An 18,152-nucleotide genomic window follows, 5' to 3' on the forward strand; every position below is an offset into this window, starting at 1 on the left:
CGTAAAAGCTGGGTAATTTACCTGGCTGCCTTAGATATTCAAGTTGATTCAACTTAAAAAATTTAAGTTGTCACTTAGTACAACTTAACATTTTAAGTTGACTACACTTTTTTTGAGTTGACTGAACTTAAAATGATAAGGCAGCAGGGTAACAAATTATTTTAAGTTGGTTCAACAAATAGTTTTTTACAGTGTACCAGTGAGTTTAGAAAAAAACAACAGTGACTCCACAGGCAGACATTTTTTGAATTTGAAGCCTAAACGCTTTTAATTTTGAGACATTTTTCAGAAAACAAGACTTTGAGTCATTTGCTGATGTCGGTTGATTTAAGAACGTTTAGATATTTGGCCTGGAAAACAAGACATTTTTGCAGTGTGGTTTCTGCTATTTACACTTATGCATTTAGCTCTTCTTGAAAATAGATGAATAAAAAAATAGTGAATTAATCAAAGAGCCAACAATGTCTGTAATATGCAAAGCCAGGTTTATTATAGAACTCAACAGGAAACGCAAGGAGTGATTATTCATGAGATCTTCATGGTTTTCACTGCTGTATTTAATGCATTAGATCTCTGAAACTGAAGCTCTGTAATGTAAACATTTATTCAGACTGAGTGTTAATAAAGCGTCAGCTTCCATTTCAGCGTGAAGACTCTTCAACCACAGTCCAGAGTCCTTCTAGAGGTCTTCATGTAGAGACGCATCTGTTTTCATTATTCAGACATTTACTGGAAACTTACAGAAAACAGTGCTGCGTTCCGTAAAAGATGCAGGCAAGCAGGTTTGGAACAACACGCTGCAAAAAACAACCTTCTTACTGTAGTATTTCTGTCATGTTTTCCAGTACAAATACCTGAATATTCTTAAATCAAGATGAAAAAGTCGTCCAAAAGACATGAGTTAATGCTTAAAACAACAAAAAAGGAATTATCGGAAAACAAGACTAAATACTCAAGACTAAACAACACTTTATTTTGATAGTCCACTTTCGACATTCTACTAACAGTAAGTAACTTTGCAACTATGTCAACCAGCAGTCATTAGAGTATTAGTATTAGTAGATAATATCTTCTAACACTTTCTTTTGATGAGTCCACAACATACAACACACTGACTATAAGAACATTTGCAAGTATATGTCAACCCTAAACCTAACCAACAGTCTAGTCTAGTAATTTATTTTGATTTACAAATGTTCAGATATTTGTGCTGGATTTGTTTTGCAGCGTTCATTATGGCCTGATTTATTTCAGGACGGGACTCTGATGGATGGACTGGACGGTCATAAGTGTCTGTGTGTGATTAATCAAGTGTTTTGAGAGTAAGATCGATTGTGATGGAGGTTTAGGAGTTCAACACGTCTCTTCAAGAGCACAGTCTCTGTATTAACACAGATGTGCTCCTGATGAGGCCAGATGTGCACATGTGCGTCTGTCGGACATTAGAGGTGTTCTTGTGCGTCGTGCAATCCCACAATCCCCTCTGGCTGGATGCAGCTGTGTCTCTGCTGTGGATTGCAGTGAAGTTTCTCTGTCTGGAGTTAGATCTGCTGTGTTTGTGATGTTCAGCAGCACCTGAGGCTCTTCTGTCACAAACTGACGCAGCTACATTTCTAGGAGTCGTTTTTCCACATTTCACACTCGTCTGTGTCTCCAGCTGTTGTTTTTAGCGTCACTGTGTGAATTTCTCAGCTCTTCTGTCGAGCACGAGCACAAAGCGAGATTGATGTGTTGCGCTGCTGATATTGATTCTCCATTCTCTGTCACGCGCATTGAGGCCTGCAGGCGGCGCTACAGACGCAGTTATACTCGTGTATCCGCTGCTGCATCTCATGCTTTCATTGAGGAGTTTTGAACCCGTTTGAATGAATTCATCTTCAAGGGAAATCCCGCGCGCGTGCACTGAACTATTATATGAGATGATCGATGCACAGTCGCTTCTTGTGAAGAAAACTCTTTTAACGCTAAAACCTCATCATTCTTGCTTTCTTATTTGTGTCGTTTTTACATTTTTGTGCGTGTCGTGTCCTTCATTGAGCTCAAAGGCATTTCGCAGCCAGGTCAGCGCGTGCGTGCTGCAAATAATGAATGAAATGCTGGATCATTATGATCAGGTTTCAGCATCACCTGAAGCCGTGTGTTGTTGACATCTGCTCACTTGCATTTACACCTGAACGCGTTAACATTGGCGGGGCATGTTGTCACAATAACGGAAGCCCGCTGTTTATTAATTTGAAATAAATCTGTGAAGTTAAACATCAACAGTCTCAATGATTGTGATTAAGATGCATGCGCGCATGCACATCTCATCTGTATTCTATTTGAATGGATTACCAGAAAAACAGGGAATTATGAAGCACAAACCATGCAAAACGTAATTATTGAGTTGTACACAATTGTCTAAAACAAGCGCGATAATCATGTAAATGTGAGGCAGTGGTTCTTTTATTCTTCCACTGCATATCCAGACTGACATGAATGTGTGTTCCTCTCTCTCTTTCTGTCTCTCTCTCTCTATCTCCCTTCTCTCGCTCGCTCAAAATAGCCGTGCACAGTTCCCGGTCGCTCAGAGAGGTCGGACAGCAGTCGAGCGCAAACACGCGCACACACACAAATCCGCGCTCCCGTCCTCTCACCGGATCATCTGGACCCACTCGGTGTCGGAATCCCTCTCTGTTCGCACTCTTCCGTCCGTCCGTCATGCGGGACGCATCGGCACCGGAGCCGGCGCGAACGCACGCGCTCGCGCACACACCTGATGGCGACCGGTGAGCGCGCCGGGACCCAGCATGTCCAACCGAACTGAGCCCGAGCCACGACAGATGCTGGCGCGCGCGCTCACCGGGTGCCTGCTGTGCGCTCTGATCCTCTGGACTCTGTTCGGGAACATTCTGGTGTGCGCCGCCGTCCTGCGCTTCCGCCACCTGCGCACCAAAGTCACGAACATCTTCATCGTGTCGCTGGCCGTGTCGGACCTGTTCGTGGCAGTGCTGGTGATGCCGTGGAAGGCGGTGGCGGAGGTGGCCGGTTTCTGGCCGTTCGGCGCGTTCTGCGACATCTGGGTGGCGTTTGACATCATGTGCTCCACCGCGTCCATCCTGAACCTGTGCGTGATCAGCGTGGATCGCTACTGGGCCATCAGCAGCCCGTTCCGCTACGAGCGCAAGATGACCCCGCGCGTGGCCTTCGTGATGATCGGCGCGGCGTGGACGCTGTCCGTGCTCATCTCCTTCATCCCGGTGCAGCTGGACTGGCACAAAGCCACCGCCACCGCAGAGGAGCCCAATACTACCGAGCCGGTGCGCGCGCCCGGCGACGACGAGGACAACTGCGACTCGAGTCTGAACCGCGAGTACGCCATCTCGTCGTCCCTCATCAGCTTCTACATTCCCGTGGCGATCATGATCGTCACCTACACGCGGATTTACCGCATCGCGCAGATCCAGATCCGCAGGATCGCCTCGCTGGAGCGCGCGGCCGAGCACGCGCAGAGCTGCCGGACGAACCGGCTCGCGTGCCAGCACCACAGCAGCCTGAAGACGACCATCAACCGCGAGACCAAAGTTCTGAAGACGCTGTCCACCATCATGGGCGTGTTCGTGTGCTGCTGGCTGCCGTTCTTCGTGCTCAACTGCGTGGTGCCGTTCTGCCACAACAAACCGTCCGCGGGCCTGCCGTGCGTCAGCGACACCACGTTCGACGTGTTCGTGTGGTTCGGCTGGACCAACTCGTCCCTGAACCCCGTCATCTACGCCTTCAACGCGGAGTTCCGCAAGGGCTTCTCCAGTCTGCTGGGCTGCCGGAACCGCTGCCGGACGCCGGTGGAGACGGTGAACATCAGCAACGAGCTGGTCTCCTACAACCAGGACACACTCTTCCACAAGGAGGTGGCGAGCGCCTACGTCAACATCATCCCGAATGTGGTGGACGACACGTTCGACCGGATCTCGCAGCTTTCAAGGGACAACGACAACGAGGACGACGTGTGCACGGATTCGGTGTGTGAGCTGGAGTGTGAGGCGGACGGTGCGTTCACGCCGAACGGCATCCACTGACCGTGAGCGCGCGGACCGCTGCTGTGTTCGGAAACTTCACGACTGTTTCTCAAAAGTTGCTTGAGTGTCACGCGTACAGCTGTCGTCACATGACCGCACTGCCGTTCAATCCGGTGAGCCCCGTTATCATATGTGCAGCTGCTAAAGTTAAGTGGTGAATTTACTTTGGTTAGTGCCTAAAGCCAACTTAACTGTGGTCAAATCACTGTAACGCAGTCTCCAGTGTCTTTATCCAGTCACCGGTGTTATACATCAGCATTAGAATAATCAACTCCTCCGACAAATGACTTCTAGTCCTAGACTCACTGTGGTGGAGGCCTACAGCTGCTGGACCGGTTGATCATGCAGTTGATCTCATTTCCGTTTCTCTCGTTACACCTGCACCTGAATGCATCTGAGTCTACTGTTATTCCTAAAGCGTTTGATACAAAACAAATAATAAATGCTGTTAATGTTGTACAATTCATCAGGTACGAAACAAATGAATAATAATGTAATTATTCAGATCAGTCCAGTTAAGTGACTGTTAATTATGCAAAATTATTCGATAATGAAACAAATTCAACTCCGCTGTGTTCTGGCAAGGTTCTCTCAAAGTTGTGAATTCTTCCAGCAATGTTAAAAAAAAAAGTTTCATTTCAGAGTGATCTGATCAATAACGTCAATAACCTCCAATAATGTTCTCCAAATGTTAGCACAGAAACCTAATGGATACATCATTCATGCAGTGTTTTTTTCCTGGAAGGTCTCAGAAGTTTATGTAACATTGTTTTAAATGTTACTACTTGTTTCGGAATGTTCAGAGAATATTCAAAAGTAACATTCCCATAATGTTTGCACAATGATACGTTTGCATAAACTCTCTTTTAAATAATTTTAAATATGGGTGTTTTGAATGTTAAGAGAACAACCAGAAATACGGTTTCATAACTTAACGGAAACGTTCATAGAACATATTTTAGCTGGACAACAAGCAGCTCTACTCTAGATAATAGTGTCATTATTCAGATCAAAGTCAAACTGGTAATATTACCGAATATTAAACGTGTTTAAACCCCATTTCATGGAAATATGAAAATGGCTTGAATCAGTGGTTCTCAGTCCCTGCTCTGCACATTTAGCATGTCTCCCTTATTTAACACACCTGATTCAGATCATCAGCTCATTACAAGAAGAGATCCATGAACTAAACAAATGGAGGATCTCAGACAGGTGTGTTAAATAAGACCCGGGATTGAGAACCTCTGGTTTAAATCAATGAAAATAATTCTGAACATCTGAACTCAGAATAATGACAACTATTCATCTGTCACCTATATGTAGATAAAGTTGAGTAATTAACTTCGAGTGTGATTTCAGCTCACTGGTTTATACACGGCGTGACTGACATATTCACTGTTTTTGATTTGTTTTCCTGTACAAATATCAAAACATTGTTTTCTAAAAAAATACATTAAAATAAGGAAAGTTCATGAGTAAAACAAAAACAAATGTCTTCCGAACTTAATTCGAAGTAAAAACAAAATCATCAGACCCCATCAGCAGATATTTGTTTTTGTTTTAAGCATAAAACCACATTATTTCAATAGATTTTTCAGAAAACATTTAGCTCCTCCTGGAAATGTATATTGATTTAAGCACGTTCAGATATTTGTACTGGAAAACAAGACACTGAGTAAGAACAGCAGTTTTCTAGATTTCAGATAAATGATATGATCTGTATTATAGATCAGTATTTTACATCAACACACTCCTTCCAGAGTTATAACTCATGTATGTCTAATTCAGATTCATACACCGCAAAAAAATGCTTTTCTTGATTCGATTTTTTTTGTCTCGTTTCCAGCCAAAATATCTTAAAATTCTTAACTCAAGAACGATTTTCTAGAGGAGTCAAAATTAGGTGCTTTTTTTACTTGAAACAAGCCAAATAATCTGCCAATGGGATAAGAAAAAAATCTTATTTCAAACAGAAAACAAGATTATCTTTCTTTTTTTACTTGTCTATAAAGACAATTTTTACTTGTCTATAAAGTCTAATTATCTAATTTTTAGATATTTTGGCTGGAAACAAGACAAAAAAAATCTAACTAAGAAAATATTGTTTGGCAGTGTTTGTTTGTAACTCGTCATTCCGATATTTCAGAAGGTCAGGGCGTTATTGAAGTGTTGCAGTCGGTCATCTGACACACTGTCTGCAGAATCCGAACACAGTTTCTCTATGGATGTCATCTTCATCATTTCTCATCTTCATCATCCTCACGGTCTGTGACTCAAACCTGCCGGAGAGATTCTACAGCAGCGACGCCTTACTCCGTCAGTAAGCGATCAGCCTTACTCTGAGTGCAATATTCCTCCCAGCACCCCGTATGCCAAACGACTCAAGTGCCCACCGGACCCTCGCCCCACCGGCCCACCTCACGCTCCCATCCCGCCGTCAGGAGCGTCTGCGCAGGCGCGGGTCTCCTCCAGTGTTACCGCATGAGCTAAACTCTTTTCTAATGCACTTATTTATTGGTTGGTGGAGCTGTGGTGTGTTCTGATGAATGGAGCTGTTTGATGGTGAATGTCTGAAGAGCACATTAATGTGGTGATGCTTCATTGTGTTTCATTACTGTAACGTTTATTGTTTACAAAAGCGAAGCCTGTAGATTCACTGTAATCAAACACCTCCTCAACTGTAAACTGTGAACAGTGACTCTGAGACACACACACACACACACACACACACACACACACACACACACACACACACACACACACACACACACACACACACACACACACACGTGAATGTACACTAACACTAACTGTTTTTTAATAAAATGACCATTCAGTGACTATATTTTGTGCTCGCAGTCGCAGGTGTGTCTGGCCAGTGTTTCTCCTGGTATAATATTGATTTCTGATAAATTTGTTCCAGCGCAGACTTTAAACTGCAAAATGATGATGTTCTTTCTCTTTGTTTAGTACAAATATCTAAACGTCCTTAAATCACTGATTTGCTGGAGAAGCGAGATGACTTATGATATTAAGTCTTGTTTTCTGAGAAAAAAAAAAAAGTTTAAAACAAGAGCAAATATCTTCCAGTGCAGTCAGAAAAGCAAACTTAATTTAAATGGAAACAAGAAGGCTTTTCTCACTCCACAGACAGATATTTTTTCGTTTAATTCAAAAACTATTTTTTTGAAAGTGAAACTGACTTGCTGAGTTTTTGTAATGTTATTACACTTGCAGTGTTGTTCTAGTATCACTGAGATGCTATTATAGTTTTATGTATATTTTATGCTTTGTGATTTTAATAATTGTGTTTTTGTATTAGGTTCTGTTGATATGTGTATATACACTTCCGCTCAAGTTTGGGATCAGTAAAATTTGTAATGTTTTTAAAGACGTTTCTTCTGTTCATCAAGCCTGCATTTATTTGATCAAAAATACACAAAAACTGTAATATTGCGAAATATTATTTCAATTTAAAATAACCGTTTACTATGTGAATATATTTTAAAATGTAATTTATTTCTGTGATCAAAGCTGAGTTTTCAGCATCATTACTGCAGTCTTCAGTGTCACATGACCCTTCAGAAATCATTCTAATCTTCTGATTTATTATCAATGTTGAAAACATTTGTGCTGCTTAATATTTTGTTGGAACCTGTGATTTTTTTTGTCTTTCCTAGAAAAACTTCCAGAATTTTTATTTTTTTTGAAAGAAATAAATACTTTATTAACCAAGGATGTGTTTAATTGATAAAAACTGATAGCATAGACTTAAATGTGACCCTGGACCACAAAACCAGTCATAAGGTTAAATTTTACAAAACTGAGATGTATTCATCATATGGAAGCTCAATAAATAAGCTTTCTATTGATGTATGGTTTGTTAGGATAGGACAATATTTGGCCGAGATACATCTATTTGAAAATCTGGAATCTGAGGATGCAAAAAAATCAAAATATTGAGAAAATCACCTTTAAAGTTGTCCACATTAAGTTCTTATCAATGCATATTACTAATCAAAAATTACATTTTGATATGTTTACAGTAGGAATTTTACAAACAATCTTCATGGAACATGATCTTTACTTAATTTCCTAACGATTTTTGGCATAAAAGGAAAATCAATAATTTTGACCCATACTATGTATTTTTGGCTCACATATCACATATTGTTAGAAAAGATTTATATTTTGAATAAATGCTTTTATTCATCAAGAATCCTGAAAAAAGAATGAAGCAGCACAACTGTTTCCAACATTGATAATAATCGTAATTAATTAGAATGATTTCTGAAGGACACTGAAAACTGAAGTAATAGTTCATAGAAAAGTCCGCTTTGCATCACAGAAATAAATTATATTTTAAAATATGTTAATATAGAACAGCATTATTTTAAACTGTAATAATATTTCACAATAATACATTTTTGATCAAGTAAATGCAGCCTTGATGAGCATATAAGAATTATTAAAAAAAAAAAACATTAAAAGTCTTACTGATCCCAAACTTTCGAGCGGCACTGTACATATGTGTCTTTTTATTTTTAGTTTCTATTTGTTTTTACTTTAGGTCAGTTATCTTAGTACATCAATTTAAACTAAAATAATCAGTTAATCTTTCTTATTTCAAGTAACAATGATGTTTTTATTAACTATAATAATCCTGATATCTGACATTGTCGTTTCTCCAGTATATTTATTGATTTAGAAAATTTTATACACCAATAATTTCGCATGGACTGTTTTACTGATGTCCTTACTGTGTTTCAGGGTCTTGTCTGTAGTAAAACAGTCCATGTGACATCAGTGGTTCTAGGTTGGTAGGAAATTGTATACAATAACACTAATATTTTACTGGTAGTCTGATGCCAGAACACTTAACTCTGACATAACATAGTGTTCTAACAGCGTTTCTCCAGTGCTATTATCACAGAAACTAAAGCTGATCAATATTTGAGCAGACGCTGATATTCATCACGCAGCTCCAGTTGTGAAGAGTGTAATTCAATCTCTTCAGACGCTGATGTTCCTGATCATCTCAATGTGAACGTGAGACTCTGTCATCAGGAAATCACTTCACAAACACTGACCTTCAGCAGACGCTCTCTCTCTCTGTCAGTGTGTTTGAGAGAGAATGAGAATGAATGACTTTATCTCTCTCTCTCTCAGTGTGTGTGTGTGTGTTACTGGGATTTAATACAAGAGGACAAAATGTCTCTGCAAGTATAGCAATAGCTGTAAACGTTGACCTTGTGGGGGCATTTTTTGGTTCTCCATGAGGAAACAAGCTTATAAATCACTGAATGAAGCCTTTTGAAAATCTATAAATGCCTGTAGTTTTGGTGTATGGTTAGGGTAAGGGGATAGAAACTACAGTTTGTACAGTAGAAAAACCATCACACTGCAAAAAATGCTTTTCTAGATTTTGTTTTGTCTTGTTTCCAGCCAAAATACCAAAAAATTCTTAAGAAGGATTTTCTAGACGAGTAAAAATGGTCTTGTATTCAGAAAAAACAGTCAAAATTAAGTGCATTTTTGCTTAAAACAAGCAAAATAATCTGCCAATGGGGTAAGAAAAATAATCTTGTTTTGTCTGTTTGAAAAGCATTTTTTGCAGTGTACACATGGAAACACAATGAGTGTGTGTGATCTGGTCTGTCTCTCAGTCAAATCCTCCAGAAACACTGAAATAATCCAGGGCTTCAGCTCTAGACATCAGTTAGATTTGTCTCAGACACTCGTTGGACATTCAGGGTTTGTTCAGACGTCTGCGGTGCGTCACTCGACAGAACACTGGAGTATGACCCAGATAACAGGCAACCATTGACAGCAATGTTAAATCAGTGTTGATGCGCCAATGCTCGCTTCATTGGGTTAATGTTATAAAGTGGAGTTGGTTCAATGTCACTTTTGCATCTGCAATTAATGTTGAAACAATAGTGAGATTTCAATAAAAAAATTAAAATCAATAAATCAATGTTAGACTATTTAACACCATTGCTGTTGAATTAACATTGAAATGAACAGAAATAGTCAATGCTAATATTGTTAAATCAGTGTTATGCTGATTCCACGTCACCAAAGTTGAAGCACCGTTGATAAAAAGAGAAATCCAAAATCCCTTTGGATAAACCTTGAACTCTGAAATGAAAACAATATCAAATTAGAATTAGGCACTTCATCCAGAGATCAGATTTATGTGCTGGAAATGAATGCAGATTAATGAATTAATAAATTCTGCCCTCCAAAGGCAAAGCGCAGTAACTACACATTTAGTCAAAATTGAGTTAAGGCTTAAAATGGATTTGGTGACAACTGTTTTGTCTCGTGGCAAAGTCTCCTGGTTCAATTTTGTCCCGTTTCAGAGAAATGAGAGTGTTTGACTAGCTGTCAAAAAAACTTTAAAGGCATTTTTCTCAGTTTCAGGGTTCACGTAGTTACTGCACTTTGCCTTTGGAGGGCAGAATTGCATTTAAACAACAATTCACAAATAAAAATAATACAATTCTTAATGAAGTGACGTAGAACGTGTGTGCTGTGCCTTGTTTACTCTCACAAACAAACAGAAGACATCAAATCATTGAATATTGTATTCTTTTTTCTTTGCATACAAAAAGTAGCTTCATACTGTTACGGCTGAACCACTGATTTCACCACAGGACTATTTTACTGATGTCCTCACTGTGTTTCTGGGTATTGACCGTATAAAATAGTCCACATGACATCGGTGGTTCAACTGTCTGGCGGATCAGAAAGCTCTCAGATTTCATCTAAACACCTCATTTGTGCTCCAAAGATGAATGAAGGTCATACGGGTTTGGAATGACGTAACACAAAAATGAGAATTCTGACCTCTGTTCATTTAAATGAGCATCAGATTTGTTGAAAGATACACCACAACATGCATCAGATTTCACAGTCAGGTCTGCAGGATTCACAGAGCAGAACCGCAGATCTCATTTAGCGGACACCTCAGTCTGAAGCAGTCAGTTATTCTTTCATCTTCATCTACAGCACAATTCACTCCTGATGCAGCGACGCCAGTCTCTCTCTCTCTCTCTCTCTCTCTCTCTCTCTCTCTCTCTCTCCTCTCTCTCTCTCTCTCTCTCTCTCTCTCTCTCGAGCGTCACAGTCACACACTGCAGTCATCATGAAAACAGCTGTTTGACAAGCCTTTGTGCCATTAGCGGGTTTAATATTTATATTTATGCATGAGGTCATGGGACAACAATGAAGCATTCTAAACCAAGTCAAGTGCTTTCATCATTTCAAAGCAGAGTTACAGGAGATGCATGTTTCTGTGTCAAACTGATGTCCATGTGGCACAAATGTACAGTTCTCATGTGATATGAAGTATGCAGTGCACACAGTCTGATGTGAGCTTCTGGTGTTTTTGGTTATTAAATCAGTCGTGTGTCTTCAGGTCCTGTGGAGACAAACATCATCATCATCATCAGATCTTCAGCAGCTCTTCTGTAAGTCTCCTGCTTTATTTATCATCACACACACACACACACACACAGACACAGACACACACACACACACACACACACACACACACACACACACACACACACACACACACACACACACACACACACACACACAAACACACACACACACACACTCACACACACACACACACACACACACACACACACACACACACACAACACACACACACACACACACACACACACACACACACACACACACACACACACACACACAAACAAACACACACACACACACACACACACACACACACACACACACACACACACACACTCACACACACACACACACACACACACACACACACACACACACACACACACACACACACACACACACACAAACAAACACACACACACACACACACACACACACACACACACACACACACACACACACACACACACACACACACACACACACACACACACACACACACACACACACACACACACACACACACACACACACACACACACACACACACACACACACACACACACACACACACACACACAGAAAAAAATGACCAAAATCGTTTTTTTCTGTAGTTCAATTAAATGAATGTATTATATTTTAGTTTGTGAATTTAAGTATTATATATAATATTTGGTATTTTTAGGTGATTTTATTGTACTGAACTATATTTATGAAATAGTTATGATACGTTTTTTTAACCTGTTATCCACTTTTTGAGCATAGACATGAAAATTAATTTTCTAACTTCCAAATCTTGAATGTTTTGAAGCACAGAACTAATTTTTATCTCTTTTTAAAATTGTTACTGAAATGGGAAAAAGCTTAAAAAGTGAAAAAAAAAACTAGTTGTAGTCATTTAAATGTATTATTAAGAAAAAAGGCACAAAAATGCTATTTAAAAAATATTTTTGTAAAATGTACACCATTTTGCAGTAAGACCATAATAGCTACAAAATTAAGAATAGTTTTACTACAGTAACCACACTTTATCTGTGGTTCACGGAAAATATAGTAACTACTAAACTAACCGTGATTTACTACAGATTTCCAGGAAAAACAAACAGTGAATGTCATTCAGAAATTGCTAGTAAATTTAAATATTATTTAGAAATCACAAGTAACACACTGAATTAATGAATTTAGTGACACACTGTAAAAAATGACTGTGAATTTAACAGCAAAAAACTGTAAAAATGCTACGGTAAAAACCTGTGAAATGGTTAACGGTAAGTTCCCCTTTTATATACGGTGAAAAACTGTGCATGTAATTTTACGGTAGTATACCGTTTTTGGAAATGAAAAAGAACGTAAAATTTACAGTGAATAACCGTAAATTGACATTTCCAGAATTCCCTGTTTTTCCTTTTTTTTATTTGATGTTTTTTTTTTTTGTTGAAATAACTTTTTCTTCTTATTTTTTTCTTGGCAGTTTTGTACATTAGGGTTGTATGTTACATCTAATGATGTTAAATTAATGTTTTTTGCATTATTTCAGTTTTATGTGTGTTACCATGATAGTGTTTAGTGTTTGTGTGAATGACACTGTGTGCACCTTCTAGAAAAGTTATTACTTAAAATCTCCTTGTGATGGGCTTTGGTTGATCATGTGATGTTCTCATCACCACCTGCTTTTGGTGGTTATCAGTGTATTACAAAGGTACAAAACAGATTTCAGTATTTCAAAAAGTTGGTACATTACCATTATAACAGTGAAATTACTGTATTTACTTGTAAATTTAAGTGAAAACCCCGTATTTTTTACGGTATAATTCTGGCAACCACAGCTGCCAGTTTTTTACCTTTACGGTTTTTTTTTTACAGTGCACTTGGTAGATTGTTGGTGAAATTAAACAAAAAAAAAAGGTTAAAAAGTGAAAAAAGATTGTAGAAGTTTTAAATGTATTATTATGAAAATGGCACAAAATGCTATTTAAAAAATATTTTATGAAATATATGTATATATATTTTCTAAAACATGTTTTACTCTAAAACTGTAAGTAAATCAAAGCTATTAATCTAAACGAGTTGAGGTTGATATCGCAAAAAAAAAAAAAAAAAAGAGCTTTCAGTCATATTTAGTTTAGGTGCAGCTCCAGACGTTTCCACTTGAGATGAACATTTTTTTTTAAAGGACTTTATCTTAGGTAATTCACTGTATTTAGTTTAAACGTTTTAACTGAGAGAAAGAGAGAGAAGTAACAAGAAAATGAATTGTCCATAGGTCAGAAAAATAAACCTCAAAGGAAAAAACTACTGGATTTTTCTGAGCCCATGGACAGATATTTTTTCTTTTCTTGATTTTCCATCATTTTGATCATTTTTTATCAGAAAGCTAAACTTCATGTCGTCTCTCATTTTGCATCTTTATTGGAGAAACAGTGAGAGTTTTAAGTGCAGGGTCTCCACTGATCTGAGATCAGCTCTGAGCTCCTGGAGTGTGATGTGATGGGGATTTCTTCATTAGCGGATCTGTGTGAGACCGATGCTGTGGAGGCGAGTCAATCTTTGATTAGATTGTGGAGCAGAGCGAGGCGTTGTTCCTCTGGAGAGACTGTAATCGCTGGATTACCGAGAGCCGCTGATGGAACAATCCCACAGAAATCATTCAGCACTGAAGCTCACAAAACACTGATTCAATGCCACCATACAAACCTAAAAAACCAATACATGGAGCAAATCATTAAATCTCTCTCAGATGATCACTCATCAACTAAATTAACCATGATTTTACGACAGCATTTGCAGCAAAACCATAATAACTACAAAATTAAGAATAGTTTTACTACATTAACCACACTTTATCTGTGGTTCACGGAAAATATAGTAACTACTAAATTAACCATGATTTTACTACAGTATTGGCAGGAAAAAACAAACAGAAATTGCTAGTAAAAGAAATGGCAAATAACACAAATGAATGAATTTAGTGAAATAATATTTTCTTGTAAAATTTACTAACATTTTTCCATTGTATTGACAATATCATTTTTTATTTATTTTAGTAACTACAGAATGGTTTTTATATATTTAACCATGTTTTTGTAGTAAAAGCAAAAGCATTAAAATGACAAAAAACTACAAAAAAAGCTTTTCTTACTTAGATTTTTTGTCTTGTTTCCAGCCAAAATATGTAAAGATTCTTAAATCAAGACAAATAAAAATAATTGTCTTGTTTCCAGAAAAATCAAGTCGAAGTTATATGTGTTTTTGCCTGAAACAAGTCAACTAATCTGCCAATGGGGTAAGAAAAATGATCATTTTTGCTTACTGCAGATTATTTCGACTTGTTCTAAGCAAAAACTCACTTCATTTTGACTTGTGTTTTAAACAAGAAAATCATTGTGACTTGTCTAGACAAAAAAAAGGTTTTTGAACAAAGATTTTTTAATGTTTTTTTAAAGAAGTCTCTTCTGCTCACCAAGCCTGCATTTATTTGATCCAAAATACAGCAGAAACAGTATCATTTTAAAGTTTTCTGTTTGAATATATTTTAAAATGTAATTTATTCCTGAAATTTCAAAGCTGAATGTTTAGCGTCATATGCTTAAAAAAATATTGTTATTATTATATTAAAAACAGCTGTCTTTATCCTCACGTTTGATCCATTTGAAGCGTCCTTGGTAAATAACAGTGTGAATTTATATCATTTCCAAATTTCCAAAACAATAAATAACAATAAAATGATTATGACTCCAACCTTTTGGTATAGTGTGCAATGTTACAAAGCTTTTCATTTCAGATAAAATGCTGATCTTTGGATTTTTTTTTTATTCATCAAAGAATCCTGAATAAAATAATAAAAATAATACAAATGTTTGTTGAGCAGCAAATCAGTTTATTAGAATGATCTTTGAATGATCATGTGACACTGAAGACTGCAGTAATGATGCTGAAAATTCAGCTTTGATCACAGAAATCAATTACAGTTTACCAGATATTCACATAGAAAGCCGTTATTTTAAATAGTAAAAATATTTCACAATATTACTGTTTTTGCTGTATTTTAGATCAAATGAATGCAGACCTGGTGAGCAGAAGAGACTTTTTTAAAAACATTAAAAATACAGTTGGATACATTTTTGAAAAATGTTGGAAAAAAAAAAAAAATAATTAAATAAATAAATAAATAATAATAAATAATAATAATAATAAAATAAAAAATAAAATAAAATAAAATAAAATAAAAATAAATAAAAATAACAAATAAATATAAAATAAAAAACAATAAATAAATAAAGAAAAATTAAAGAAATAATAATAAAAAAGAAATAAAAAAAGAACAAAAGATCTAAAATGTAACAGGTTTGACTGACAGGAGAGAGACTGAATGATGCTGGGATGATCTTTTTTGTTTCTGTCCATTGGGTGTTTTTGACAGTCGTCCTGATGAAGAACACTTTCTGATGTTCCTCATGTGATTTGACATTGTGAATGTGTTCAGACGTCATTCTCTCGCTCCAGATGAATTATTATCAGGCTTTAATGTCCCTAGAGAGTGTTTTCAGTCTCTGTAATCACGGCTATGAGAGACACAAACACAGACGCTCGACCTACAAACACATGCTCTGACCGACCCACACACTCCTGGAGAACAACAATCACCTGCCAGCGTCAATGTCACACACACACACACACACACACACACACACACACACACACACACACACACACACACACACACACACACACACACTGAACACACTGGCTCTCATTATGGGAGTGCTCTGCTGTCTGTCTGTGGGTCAGGATAAACAGGACTCGCCCGTTTTGTTCTCTGTCCTGAAGGCATTAAATCAGTTTTACAGCTGCGTTCACTCATGTTTAGCTCTAAATGAGGACAATCACAGAAGACGTCTCTTGTTCCATATACAGCTAGTTATAACACTAACCCATAAACTAACACCAACAGGGAAAAAAAATATTTTCACCAAAAAATGACACTTTCACAAATTATAATCTCCCTAAAAGGAGGTTCTCTTGTGCTCTTTAATCATTTTTGACCTAAATTTTATTTATTTTATTTAATTATTAAATTTTTTTCCTAATCAGAGTGGTATGGAACCTAGTAAAGGTTTGTAAAATCATGGACATGGTTCTGAAAAAAAGTGTTGTTCAGGTCAAAAATGACCACATTGGAAATAAACTTCTAATTTCTTCTGCTGGAAACATCTGGTACTGAATCCAAACAGAATCACGTTTATTTTTTAAGCTTATTTTTTTGTGATATCAACCTCAGATTTGGAACACAACTTGTTTAGATTTATGCCTTTGAGTTTCATGCCGTTTTAGACATTTTATTACATTTAAATATAATACTTTTTGTGCAATTTTCACAATAATAATAATCTATACTTTTTTTTAACTTTTTATACTTTAGCGATAATGTGCTAAGAAGTGTTTTCTTACTTAGATTTTTTTGTCTTGTTTCCAGCCAAAATATCTAAAAATGTTTAAATCAAGACAGATTTTCTAGACAAGCAATAATTATTTTCTTATTTTCAGAAAAAACAACTTAAAATAATCTGCCAATAAGGGAAGCAAAAAAAATCTTATTTCAAACATTAAACAAGATTATTTTTCCTACCTCATTGGCAGATTATTTAGCTTGTTTCAAGCAAAAACGCACCTCATTTTGACTTTTTTTTTTTTTTGAAAATCCTTCTTGGTTTAAGAATTTTTAGGTATTTTTAAAAAAAAAATCAAAGTAAGAAAAGCATTTTTTTTTGCAGTGTACATCTGTGCTCCAACGCATTTAAAGATTAATGAGTTTAAATTGAAATTTTAATCTCCCAAATATACAAACTATTAAATAAAAATTAAATAAAAAAAATCAAACTAAAATATAAGACGTTTATTTCATAAAAATAAAAAAAAAAACACCTGTAACTAAATAGTCGTTTTCTGAATTTTTTGTTGCCTAAAATAACAAATATTTGCCAGAGAGGTTAGAAAAAAACATAATATTTATCTTATTTAAAATATCAAATTTTCAGTTTTGAACGTGTTTTTTGTTTTGTCTTTTTGCGCATTGACAGATATTTGCTCTTGTTTTAAGCAAAAACTGATCGTGTTTTTTGATACATTTGTCATAAAACAAGACCTAATATTTTAATTTTCTCCAGTAAATGTATCTTGATTCAAATATATTTAAGAATGTTTTGATAGAAAAAGTGCTTTTGCAATGAACAAGATTTTTACTTTTTGGTAAAACGTCCCAAAATCTTTTTTAAAGGCATCCTCGTTTGTAAATGCAGTTTTAAAATGAAAGTTTTTTTAATTGTAAAAATGAAAGTTATTATTGTGTATCACAAGTAAATGTTACAATGGTTTAAGAACATACCGTCTGTACCGGAAAACAAGACGTCTACTAGTTAAGTCATGTTTTGCATTGTTTTGTGCATTAATTATTACTAAAGGCACTGGACAAACAGTACAGTAATAACCCAAATGATCAATAATAGTGCAAACAGTAATAAACACACACACAAGTGTTTTCTCTCTCTGATGGTTGTTGATCATCACTGAAGACAGAAAGAGTCCTCAGAGACGCGTGTAGGTCCGTCTCAATCTCTGGATGAAACCCTTCAAAACAACATCAAGCAG

The 18,152-nt window shown here is 36.8% G+C and overlaps 1 protein-coding gene across 1 annotated transcript; it reads left to right on the forward strand.

Moving 5' to 3' along the window:
• Positions 1-487: 487 nt before the first annotated feature.
• drd5a (dopamine receptor D5a) lies at positions 488-5,139 on the forward strand. The gene has a single exon (XM_073820500.1). It carries the CDS (start codon positions 2,790-2,792, stop codon positions 4,053-4,055), a length of 1,266 nt encoding a protein of 421 aa, XP_073676601.1. The 5' UTR covers positions 488-2,789; the 3' UTR covers positions 4,056-5,139.
• Positions 5,140-18,152: the final 13,013 nt, after the last annotated feature.

The sequence above is a fragment of the Garra rufa genome, chromosome 16 (assembly GCF_049309525.1).
Source record: "Garra rufa chromosome 16, GarRuf1.0, whole genome shotgun sequence".
NCBI classification, from domain to species: domain Eukaryota; kingdom Metazoa; phylum Chordata; class Actinopteri; order Cypriniformes; family Cyprinidae; genus Garra; species Garra rufa.

Coding starts and splice junctions, on each gene's coding strand:
- drd5a (XM_073820500.1), top strand. CDS start 2,790: ATGTCCAACCGAACTGAGCCCGAGCCACGACAGATGCTGGCGCGCGCG.